Genomic DNA, 12,640 nt, shown 5'->3' on the forward strand with positions numbered 1-12,640 from the left:
TTACATGGCAAAAATGTCCAGAGAATACTATGAATATGTAGTTTGTAATTAACTACCTAAATGATGTGACCCAAAGTAATTAACTACTGAAAAAGCTACTGAGATTTGAATGTTATGTTACTTCCACCCAACACCTGCAAACGGTAGTGAAACTAGTGGGGGAACTACATGTAGTTTACTGCTTAGCAACACTGAGTATAGTGAAGTAGAGGTGTTGGCTTTAGAGCAAAGACAATGTACAGTCATGAGCATTCACTGTCCTCATGTGGCCCCTGTAAGAAACTACAACAGGACAAGAAACTGATGTGAAACTGCAGTGTTCACATCAGTGACACTGTTAAAGACAGAAACATTCAGTGATTACACAAAGTGCTTGGTTTTTAATCATAGAAAAATAATGTATTTCCACACAATTTGTAGCTGCTGATTCTGTTGCTGCTATAATCTCTTTCATAGTCAAAGAAAAAAAAGATATTTACATTAGGCCTACTGGGCAATATGTTGTGTATGCAACCGACGCCATGTTGAGGGTCCACTGTGTCATTTTGATAATATTAGTGAGCATTTTTTCCTGTAGCGTGATTCATGTCTTGATAAATAGTAAGCTGAACAAACAAATGCTGCCAATATTTTCACGTAACATATCAACTCGGCCTGATGACGCGACAACGTCAGATACTATGTATTTATTGCTCGTCTCTAAATCAAATAAACGAATGAGTTAGCCGCGAAAGAAAAATGTTTTCAGAGTTCAGAGTAACTTCTTTAATTATGAAGACGACAATAGGAATAAACGCTCTAAACTACATTACCCATCATTACTTTGAACGGAAATGTACCCCGTTCCCGCAAAGTGAGATCTTTTCGCGTCCATTGGCTGAACGCCGTGGCAGGAAACACATGACAAAATGTGATTGGCTAGTGCTCTCCTTGCAGTTACCCGGATATAGATCGGATATATATTAAGGACAATCGAAGGCGGGGGTTGTAGTTCAAACCAACAGTCGCTACTCGGTTGAAAGATACTCGAGTTTGTGCTGCAGCTTCAGAAATTATTTGTGGATTTTAAATATGGTGAGCATTTCACATCGTCTTAGCGACATATCCGAACGGTAAACTGTGTGTGCTTGTGGTTTGTCGGCAAAACATGTGAAATAGCCGCCAGTACATTTCGGTGAATGGCTAACTATTAGCCGCTAGCGTTAGCTGTTGTAGTAGCTTAGCATGCTAGCTAAGTTAGCATATTAAGCTAGCAGTAGAATTGGTCCAGACCGCTGTAACGGGCGGTAAAATTGGCGAGACTTTTAAGTAATGTTGTACCACGGTAATATACGAATTGGTGGCTGTAAATTCACTGACATTGTCTGTGGTTTCCAGGCTGGAGGTAAGGCAGGTAAAGACTCCGGGAAGACCAAGACGAAGGCTATTTCGCGCTCGCAGAGAGCAGGACTGCAGGTTTGTCCATTGAAATTCATTCATTTCCTCGGCTATGCTACCACAAGCTAACAGACGTCGCAGAGGTTACCCAGCTGGCCGTCTGTCACCGTGAGGCCAGTGAACCCTTTGTTTCTCACCACCAATTTGCTCTCTTTGTTATCGCTGCAGTTCCCAGTGGGTCGTATCCACAGACACCTCAAGTCCAGAACCACCAGCCACGGTAGAGTGGGAGCCACCGCAGCGGTGTACAGCGCGGCTATTCTCGAATACCTCACGGCCGAGGTAACGCCAACCCCCATCTATCTTACATCGTATACTTAAAAGTAAAGCATCGGAGAGCTGCACTTTTCTGCCTCGTGCATATATCTAAACCTATGGCTTTCTTTCAGGTTCTGGAGTTGGCAGGAAATGCATCAAAGGATCTTAAGGTGAAGCGTATAACCCCACGCCACTTGCAGCTGGCCATTAGAGGAGATGAAGAGCTGGATTCACTTATCAAGGCCACTATTGCTGGTGGAGGTAAGGAGACAGTTCTGCACTTTGATGGCAGTGAAAAGAGAGCGTTGTTAAACTTTGATATAATTACAATAAGTTAAAATCACGTGTATATATGTTCCTTTAAAGGCACTCACTTTTGTTACACTCATCATAGCTAATGCAAAATATTGAGTTAGGGCTACAGCTAATGGTTTTTAATAACTGCATAAGCCTATAAAATGGTGAGAAATGCCCATTGCATCTCAGAGGCCGAGACAACAGCACTCCTAAATAAAGATTAATATTACAGCACATAGAAACATGCCCCTTTCTTCTTAATCATGACCAATCTGTTGTCTAGCTTGTGTTGCTGTCATCATTTTTTATGATTTTCAACTACTTTAAACAGGCAGTGCTTTGCGTCCCTGTTAATGGCTCATCCATTGTCTTCCATTTCAGGTGTGATCCCTCACATCCACAAGTCTCTGATTGGAAAGAAGGGCCAGCAGAAGACCGTATAACCTGAAGTGCTCTGGAAAGGCGTGCCATCTCAGGACGAAGTCTGCATCAAGTGGTTAAATGTCTTAGATTAGAACACCGTTAGGAGTTATTTGTATGGTTGAGCTTGCATTTACTCACCTGGGGTATTTTTTTAAAAGTGGCTTCAGAGAAGCTCATTTTTTGTGTTCTGGCTGTGTTTTTTTTTTTGTGTTTTTTTTTGTCCTGGTGCTGCAGTTTTTGTGTTGAAACCTGCTTTTGTGGCATTCCCATGTTCAAAGTGGTGTTTTAATAAAGCTCTTATTGGGCATTTGCAGTTTGTTCTTTAAGTTCTTGCATTTTTATGGGCTTGTTTCTGTTATCATTTCTACACTTGTAGGTGTTGTGTTGGCTTCTCCAGTGTGGATGGTGTACATGTGGTGTTAGGCTTTAGTGGTCTTAACCTTCCCAGTTTTGAAAGAATCCACCATGATCAACAAAACGAAGAACAAGCACAGCCTGCGAGTGGAAAGAACCATGCCATGCTTAGCACGCACCATTAGTACAGCCATGTGTAGTTGCATGTATTGCAAAGCATGTTTTACATCCGTTTACCACTGGACTGACATGAACTGGGAAAACCCCTGTAGTCATTTTTGGATTCCTGAATAAAGACTGGACTGGCACAGTCATAATGTTTTGCATATTGTGTATGGATGGCTTATTGCATGACGGCAGTTTGACTGCATTCCTAGTTTCAAAGTGAGATGGTTGATTAAAAGTCAGAATGAATAGAACATACAGGTAACACTTGAAGTTCAACAAAATCAGTTGGCTTTGTCCTGCAGCTATTACAGAATGTTTAGAGAAATGGCAGATTGTAGAACTGGAATAATTAAAAGACTGATGCAATGATCAATGTCTTTGAAAGGTACTAATAGTGGGTTTAGTCTTTAGGTTATAGAAAGCCTGAGTGCATAAATGTAAAACATAAGGTGGTCATCCAGTGTTCTGTATGAAATTTGATACATTACATAAGACTAATGAATATTTAAGATTTTTACAGCAAAGTTTCACCTCAGAAAAATATATTTAATTTAACAGAAGTGGATCATTAAACACCAAGTAAAGAACATAAATCTTGAACCTCCGTGGGTCCAGATGGGACAGGTCTCAGAGTAAAATCTTCTAAATCATCATCCTCTCCAGCCATCCTTTAACCAGACCACCACCAGATGACACTATAACACCACTACAAGCCCATGACAGTATCAAGTCCCAACCACAACCTCAGTAAGTCTCTGATGTATGGAGCTCATATAACTAGAAGCCAAGGTCTGTATTTATTAAGCACCAGACATGTCTTTGGGAAGTGCTCCTCTCAGAATGACTGGCATTGCTAATTATGATTATATATTATGATTATGATGAGGCTGTAACAGGAAAAAAATGTGGATTCAACATATAAAAACTGTGACAGGTAGACCTACGTTATTCCAGTGTTTGTTTTCTTTACATCCGTCTCACTTGATAAGTTATTTTTAAAACACAGGTGAATGTCCACTTTGATCCCAGACAGTGGGGTAACGGCGATCTGTCGCATCTCCAGGCAGATTTGTGGGGACAAAACCATCTCTGACTTATTGAAGACTTATTGAAGTTGGATTCATGGGGATTACTGGCAAACTGGAAGCTGCATTTTAAATAGTCATTTTGAAACTACACTAACAAACCTACTCTAGCAAGCCTTCGTTAAGGCAGAGATATGTCTTTATTATTATTTTTTTATTTTTTATTTCATTACCCAGAAATCTTTTCTGTTGTCAGTAGTTCAGTTACAGTAAGATGGATGTGATGTTATAAGCTATCTGCTATCCCACTTTATTGAACATACACAATATTAAATTAATGCACACCTATAGCCAAGTGTTTTTTCTTTCCCTTAATCAAACCAAACTGCGACCATTTCATGATACATTGGTGTTACATACATTACATTAGCAGCACGTAATTTGAACACATTTCACGCCCATCACCAGATAATCAATTGTTAAGAGATTGTGTCCATTTCATGTATTTCTGTAAGACTGTATTGGGCTCTATAGACTATGGGTATAAATCCTTTCATCAGCTGTCTATCTTGCTCCCTGCTGGATACCCTTTTTAAAATCCCTGTCGCTACATGAAACTAGTTTCACATTGCCATACCTATCACCATACTTTGCTGTAACGCTGTGTGTGAAACATTAACAACCTCCAAGCTAGCAATATATATGCTAAGACATCAAAGTTTTTATGCTGCTTTGCTTTTGCACTGATTTAGCTATTTTAATGCCAGTGCTCGCCTCCAACACCATTTTGTAAAGGCAACCATGTTGCATCCTGGGCTTAGCACCACCCAAAATACTTGTGATTGGTTTAAAGAAAGTGTTTGTTTTTCCCTTAGTGTGGAAGTATCCTGGGTTTAGCCAGACTTTTCTCCACGGTAGCACAGTGCAAGATAGGTCTGGCTCTACGAGACTAGCTCATCAAACATGTCAGGATGTTATATATCTACATACAACCTTTCAAACAAAAGCACACATTAACATGAACAAAGTCTGACAAAGGAACTCACAGATACAGTGACTATGGAGAAAGTGATGGTATGTAATGCCGGGTTGGACTGGGGCGCTGTAAGTAAGACGCAGTGGTGGATCTTCTTATAGGCAACATAGGCAGCCACCTAGGGCACCACCCAGAGGGGTGGCACCAAAAGAAAACGTCAGAGTCTTTAAAGTGTTCAGAAGAAACATGTGCCATACACGTGTGAAATCATGGAATCGATGAATGAATGTTCTCGACGTGGTACATCCCCAGAGGGTCTCAATGCTGATCGGCTATCGCAGCGCAAATTTGGTCGCGAAATTTGTCAACTCTCATGAATAAGCATATGACGCAAAATCGCGCTACTCCCTTCACATCTAATCATGTCTTTACATTGACTTTACATATAATTCACTTGCACAAATTGTTTTATTTGCACTCTGTGTAAACACATCATGATACAACTTTTCTTCACATATGCAGTAGAAGTCCCCAAAACCTGGAAACACACTTTCATGTGTAAAATCAGTGGAGTTCTCCTTTGAGAACCTTTAATAGCCCCTAGTGGCAACAACTGATCTTTACTGATTCTCTATTTTCACTTTTTGATTTATAAAACTAGTTCTTTTGTAATGTAGTCAGTAAGCTTAGCTTCCTCACATGTGCTGGTTCAGCCAGTGTTGGTGGATCCAGCTGCTGCACATATGGATTGATGCGCTCCTCTGTGCAGGCCTCCCACCAAGAGCCAATAGACAGAGCAAACATTTATCTGGGCAAACAGAAAATGAAATGATCTATAGTGTTTCAGTTTCAGGAGGAGATGTTCCTAATGGAATAGTTCAATATCAAGACAAACAGGAGAAAACAGTAAATTCCTAGTTAATGAATGAGTGTCAGATAAGGAGCAGGAGTTTAAGGGTTTCTCAAAGTCAAATTGTTTTCTTTTTATCCTTTGTGTTAGTGAAATCAGATGTGGCATTTAAAATAATTAAGAAAACTTTTCAGTGTGACACAGACTTGGCTTGCACGCAGCACTGCAGCTGGTCTTTGCTGGCATGTCCAAACTAATCAAAGATGCAGGAGAGGCCGAGGTCCTAACTGGACAAATGAGTCCAGACACTACCTGGGTGCACTCATCATTGTGCCTCATTTATGTGGAAATAATGAGAGGAATAATTAGTAAACTGATCCCATATGTGATGGCACCAAAACTCTTGAAACTGTACTGAATCATGGGAAAGGGTCAGCTCAGTCTGCTCGTCGGTTTTCCTGGATTGATGCAGACATTTTTACTTTTCTTCCATTTGAGTTAGCAGAACAACTATTGCATGGATTGCCATGAAATGTGGTTTACACATTCATGTTTTTCTTTGGATGAGTTGATGAACAACTTTGGTGATCGTCTGTGTTTTTATCAAGCACCATCATTAGGCCAACATTTCATTGTGTCCAGTAGTTTATAATTAAATAAACCTAACATCTGCCTCAGCTGTAGGCCTGTTTGCGCTTAGGGACTGTACTTTACTTATCAGAGGGGTATGGCTTTGGTGTGACTGTGGGTGTTTTTTTTAATCATGACTCTCCCTGGAGATACACATATTTTTTTCTTTAGCCCCCTTGAGTGACTGGGGGAAAATGCACAACCCCTCCCTCCATCATAAATAACAATATTTCCCAGTTTCTGCCGTCTTTGGTTTTGGGGTTCTGAGGGTATTTAAAATAAATTCAAAATTTAGAGCTGAATGTCCCTCCTCTGAGCTAAATCGAAAATCATAACTCATAAATTTAAAGTGCCTCCCCCTTTTTCACCCCCCATAAGTAACAAACAGTCCCTTAGTGTTTATTAGCAATTAGTAGCATGCTAACACACTAAACTGACTTTCTCTAACATTATAGCACTTACATTACACCTACTTCACATCAGAATATCAGCATTGCCATTGTGAGCATGTTAGTATGCTAACATTAGCATGTAGCTCATCTTTTTAACTTTGGACAGCGCCAGGCTCACCGTTTTCCCTTGCTTTTTGTCTTCATGGCTAACTGTGTCCTCTGTGGCTACTTTTTGATAAAAAACTGGAGACAGGTGACTAGAGATGAGAGTGGGAGGTGACATGCGACAAAGGTAATAATTGTGTGCCCCAGGTATGAGTCCTAAAACCTGGAAATGAGTTAGCATGTTAGCACTCCCGGTTCCCTTGTGTTGAAGTCAGTGGTTTTTTTGAATTGGCTTTTGGTTAGATGCCCAATACATGGTCTGTGGTTAACACGAGCTGAAGAGACTTTTAGGTTTAGTTCAGAACATACATCAGTAAATACCCCACTCATACATTTTGAAGCCTTCTGCTGTCTTAAAAAAGGCAGTCGCTAACAAGTTGCTAAATAGACTACAGAACGTCATCACGCCGAACATGGCTTAACAGTCTTGTTGTGGTGGCGACACCACGGTCATGTGACTGTGGTGTAGTGCGGCTATTGCTTAACATTAGCTTTTTGCCTCTGGTGATTGCATTTGGGCTTTAAGAATCACAAAAATGCTGTTCATTTGTGAGGATTATTTTGCTGAACAAAATATGCGAGTATCATCAATGTTTGTTTGCCACAGAGCTTATTTACTGCAATAATCCAAATCCAATGGAAAAACACCATAGGCTTTTTGACAAGAGTACCAGGACAATGCTAACTTTTGCCTTGACCTATAGAAAAACATCATCCCTGCAGCACATTTTGAAAAATGTTGAATTCTTTTTTTGAAAGTTATCAGTATTTCCTCCCAGATCTCTTTTAAGGGTTTTTTACTTCAATACAATTCACAGTTGAGCTTCTAAGCTGAATGAAAAGTTGAAATTCCAAAACTCGGCTGAGAAGTTTTTTCTCTCCTTCTTTAGCTCTCGTTCCTTTCTTGACTGCTACAAATTTGCACTAGATTATTTCCCCCAAACTGTTGTGGACTGAGTATTAAGTGTCTGTATTAGGATTAACACGGATCAAAGGCTTCTCTAAAAGTCAACATGAGTGGAATGTACTTCAAAATTCGGTCTCTTTGTGTCTGCTCGGCTGTTGATGAATTGTTTTGTAGGCCTGGTGACAACCAGGGTGCTAATGAGGCTTTCCCCCAGCTCCAGCCATGCAGGGCACCACGCAGCCATTAAAGGGGATGGGGGGGTAATTTTAATTTGGTTCTAATTAAAGTGCAGGAAGTGAAACAGCGGCGTTCACCTACCTACCTTCAGGCTGGACGGTCTCTGCGGTGCTCTCTGGAAGCCATTAGCACATCTGGCCTCACTGGATGAATTTAGCAGTTATTTGGTTTTACAGAGCTCATAGCAGCACGTCATTGCAAGTTAGATGAAGAATTTACAGTCTGTGAAGAAGACCGCTGTTCAATTCCTCTGTCTCTGAAAAGACTCTCTTTTTGATTTCCATACTTTGTACTATAAAGTACATGCTGTACTAATGTTTAGTCAGTGACATTACTGGCAGGTATGTAAGAGACAATATAGACCATATTGTACTGCATGTACAGGAAATGATGCAAAATGTGCGTTGATGAATCCACTAATACCTTGACTTTGACTTCAAAGGACCACACCAGTGGTTTTGCCTGTTTTAGACCATTAATAACAAACCACTGAGACTTGACATCACAACTAACCATTTTGCAAACCATGTGTTCTGCACGCATTTGTCAACAGCTTTCCAACATGCAGCTTGTTACATAAATGTGTCATTTAAATTTTACGTCTGTCTCATCTTTTAATTAAAAAAGTGAACTCAGTAGGGTGCAGCTCTCTGCCAGGGGCCCACGTTTCAGCTGCAGCCGTCGGAGCTGATGGCACAACCCAGTCTCACTCCAAAGTCGTCAAAATCTGGCGCTTTGGCAGTGACTTGTGGCGTCAGACACCGACAAACAGAGCCTTATTTAAGTTTTCTTATAGTACTTTCTCTTGCTGGTATTTTGTTGACACTCCTTTAACCAAGTGTAAGTAATCACTGTAGTGTAGCTTTTGAGTTTAGTTTATAACAGACTTTAAAGATAAACTGACTGTTATATTTAAACAATGCTAGCGTGCAGCTGTGTGCGGTGGAACTGTCCCATCCCACTCCCTTACAGTGAAGATAACAAAAACTTTTTTTTTTTCATCTTGTTTTGTGTCTAACTTTAGTAGATCATAATATATAGTATGTAATCAACCTGCAGATGCTCAAAATTAGTGTGTGTTAACGTGTCCCGCAACAGACAGTAAGGCTTCTTGTTTTTAGCTGAGATTATTTCAGGAAATTCCTTGCTCGCTATGCTTTTGCTACATGATTTCATTGAGGACTTGTGGCCCCTGCCAGCCAGTTAAGAGCAGTATGGAGTTAGCAGTCAATGATGGTATAAAACAGTCAATAAAACTTTTTTTCAATGATTGTGAATCACTGTAACCATAAGAGGTCCTTGGGCATACAGCCATAAATGTGTACACAAAATATTAGGCTGATTGGTCCAGTAGTATACGAGATTAAGTGCCGACAGATAGATACACACACACACACACACACACACACACACACACACACATACATGCAAACATACGACCAAACACACGATGCCCTCCAGGCAGGGGAATAAATAAAGACAGTGCAGTAGTGGAGGTGGAGGGGTCCAGTTAAGAGAGTGGGCCGTTGCAAGTCATTCAGATTGCCACCTCAGAAATATACCTGTGTTCTAAAATAAATTATTAAAAAAAGAATATTATTAATTTCAAAACTGTGCCATTTGCTATATATCCTCAAAAAGGTAAACCCATCTGTGTTATGGTTTTATTTTCATTTTTTTAATAGTCAGTAGCTATCTAAAACAAGATTATATGCTTTTTCTATATAAGCTATACAATGTATAAATATACTATAAAAACATTTAATTAAATCATTTATTTCTTACTTTTTAAAAAGATATGCAGTGATGATTGCTGGGTAATATGTATGTTGATGTTGTCCAGTGTCAAGTCTGTGTTTGTGTTAAGACAATACATGCACCATAGTGTACACTACCGTCTTAATAGTGTGAACTGGGGCCCGTCGTAACTTCCTTACGCCACTGCCTCCAGGCTACACCTGGCAGAGATTATAAGCCCTTGAGTCACTTTTATGTGAAAGTAATGATGGCAGACAGAGTTACATTTCCATAACACTTTCAGCACAGCTCAAATTTGAATTAAATGCTGTTGCATTAATGTATAAGTTGCAGGCAGCACAGTTTAATTTTTGCAGAGAGCTATTAAACACACGTATTGTTTCACCTTCTTCAGAGCTATGTATTAAATATATCTTTATTTCAGATGCACAATAAATGTTCCTCTCATGTCTGATCAGTCTGTAAAAATGTAGGAATGATTAAGGGTATATACAGCTCAGTCTGCCAGGTAACATGTACAGAGTTGATCTGTGGTGTCTGGGTTCTGAACTCATCACTCCCCACAAGAAAACTCAGAGCTCAGCTCAGCAGAGGAGTGATGATACGAACTTCTGATGTTGGGTTGGAAGTGATGAACAGCAGTAAAAGAAAGTGACAGCATGGCTCACAGGGAAGCAGTGAGGCAGCAGGCATGCAGTAAAAGAGTGATCAAAAAGAGTGCAGGATATATATTGAGGTGAGAGGAGTATGCCAACATCAGTTGATGCCTATCTATTTCTATTTATGTCAACTGCATGGATGATGTCATAAATACCCTATAAAACGTTTTAATTCCAGGATGTGTACAAACATGAATTATACAGGAATACCAACATAACATCTTTACTTTCTCTGATTGTGCTGTCAGATATTTGAAAGAAGACAGCAGAATTCTGTATCTAATAAATTAATAAACTATGAGGATTGTTAGAAGAGTCACTGTGAGAAGCGTTCAGTTGTGTTGTATAATCCATTAGTAATGCAGGTTTAGAGAGACCTGAGAACACTCTCCTTCCCTCATCTCATCACTTTCTATCTCACTGCTGTTTTTGGCAGTACCACCGTTGAAATATTGAAATATTTTTATAAGCCTCTCTCAGATCAATATTTTTATGTGTAATGTGAACGGTTCTCTCATAGTGATGAACTCACAGAGAGTTAAACTCAACTCTGCAGTTCTCCTCAGCTTTATGGGGTCTTTTAGCTGCTTTTAGCTCATTGTTTTGGTTTTATGGCCTGCAAATAACAGCTCCCCAAATTGAAGCCAAAACATTTTGATCGCCCCCTGATGGTTGGCTGCAGCACAGCTCAAAAACCCCACCCCCACCATATTAGCGGATATTTTTCCCGAAAATATTAGTTATTTTAGGTATTTTTTTATCACGCTGTCGTTTGTTCAAGTGCTTGTTTTTCTAGTTAGTTTGGTTATTTCCTTAAATCTGATGATACAAAAAGGGGAACTGAGGTCATGATTGACAGCTATGTATGCTTGCTCTGAATGGCACCATTCACGATTGGTTGAGCAGGTGTATGGGCAGGAACTCACAGAGATTGCTACTGTGCAGACTCCAAATGGCTTCAAATGATGTCACCAGTGCAAGCAGCGGCCATATTGTGGATACTTTGTCTTCTTTTCTGTACAGCTGGGGTAAGTGGAGATATGTCAACCATCTTTATATACAGTCTATGGTTCAGTCTCACAGCTCTCATTACAGCCATTTCCAACAGCAGCACCAGCAGCAGCTGATTTCAGTGACAAAGCTCAGATAAACTCTCTGTACACTACTTGCTCAGCAGCAAACAGCAGACACACAGGTAGAGACTAGCTGACAGAGGTGGACTTAAACACCAGTGACTGGTGGCTTCACTTGGACTTGAGCCTTTTGACTTGAAAATACTTGATACCTTTCACCAAGCCCATAGATGATAAAGTATGCCATTTAAAAAGCGTGCAACAACATACAATATCACTTTAAAGGCAGAGTAGTCAAACAGAAAATGTCTTACAAATTTGGGAAGAGGCAGTTATAGGCATTTTTCCGGTATGAGTTAAATAGAACAAGACAGGACAGAAGCATACTAGATTCATTCTGTTGTGGTGCTGGTTAATAGTGCTATTTGCTATGAAAGTGCAGTGTCAGCACTACTTTTTAATGATTATCGTAAAACTTAAATTAGTAGCCCAGGCTGTTATTTGCTTAAATCATTGAACTCAACAGACCTATATTAGGGACAGGCGTTTATGGGACAGGCCTTTAATGCCTTTTACACAAAACTGTTGCTCAGCAAAGATAGGGAAATATGACCACATTATTTATTTGAACCATGAATATTATTTGTAAAAAAATTCAATCAATTATGTATTATGACACTTGTTTCATGGCACCTAAGGATAATGGCACCCGCCAAACCAACACAACACCACTATTGTTAAAACAGTATTCATGACTTGTATTAATTTTTATGAAAAACACCTTTGACTCTTCTGATCAGCGGATCCTTGTGGACTTAACCCTTGTGTCTGGTCCTCATTTAGGTACACTCTTACCCGATGAGGACAAAAATGTCCACGGAAAAAACACCATAAAAATAGTATCCGTTAATATTTTTTCCCAGTTTTTTTTGCATAGATCTTCTATTCTACTTCTCCTCTGATGATCCATACCAAATATTCAATTAATTTCAGACTTTTAACCCTTTAAATGCCAGTATATAGGGTCCTAT

General features: G+C 39.7%; 1 protein-coding gene across 1 annotated transcript; it reads left to right on the plus strand.

The window, feature by feature from the left end:
- Positions 1–933: 933 nt before the first annotated feature.
- On the plus strand, positions 934–3,095 carry LOC126404437 (histone H2A.Z). Its single transcript, XM_050067646.1, has 5 exons — positions 934–1,074; positions 1,378–1,455; positions 1,606–1,719; positions 1,827–1,956; positions 2,374–3,095. The coding sequence occupies exons 1-5, from the start codon at positions 1,072–1,074 to the stop codon at positions 2,433–2,435; spliced, it is 387 nt and encodes a 128-aa protein (XP_049923603.1). The 5' UTR covers positions 934–1,071; the 3' UTR covers positions 2,436–3,095.
- The last annotated feature ends 9,545 nt before the right edge of the window (positions 3,096–12,640 follow it).

Source organism: Epinephelus moara, chromosome 17 (assembly GCF_006386435.1).
Source record: "Epinephelus moara isolate mb chromosome 17, YSFRI_EMoa_1.0, whole genome shotgun sequence".
Taxonomy (NCBI): Eukaryota; Metazoa; Chordata; class Actinopteri; order Perciformes; family Serranidae; genus Epinephelus; species Epinephelus moara.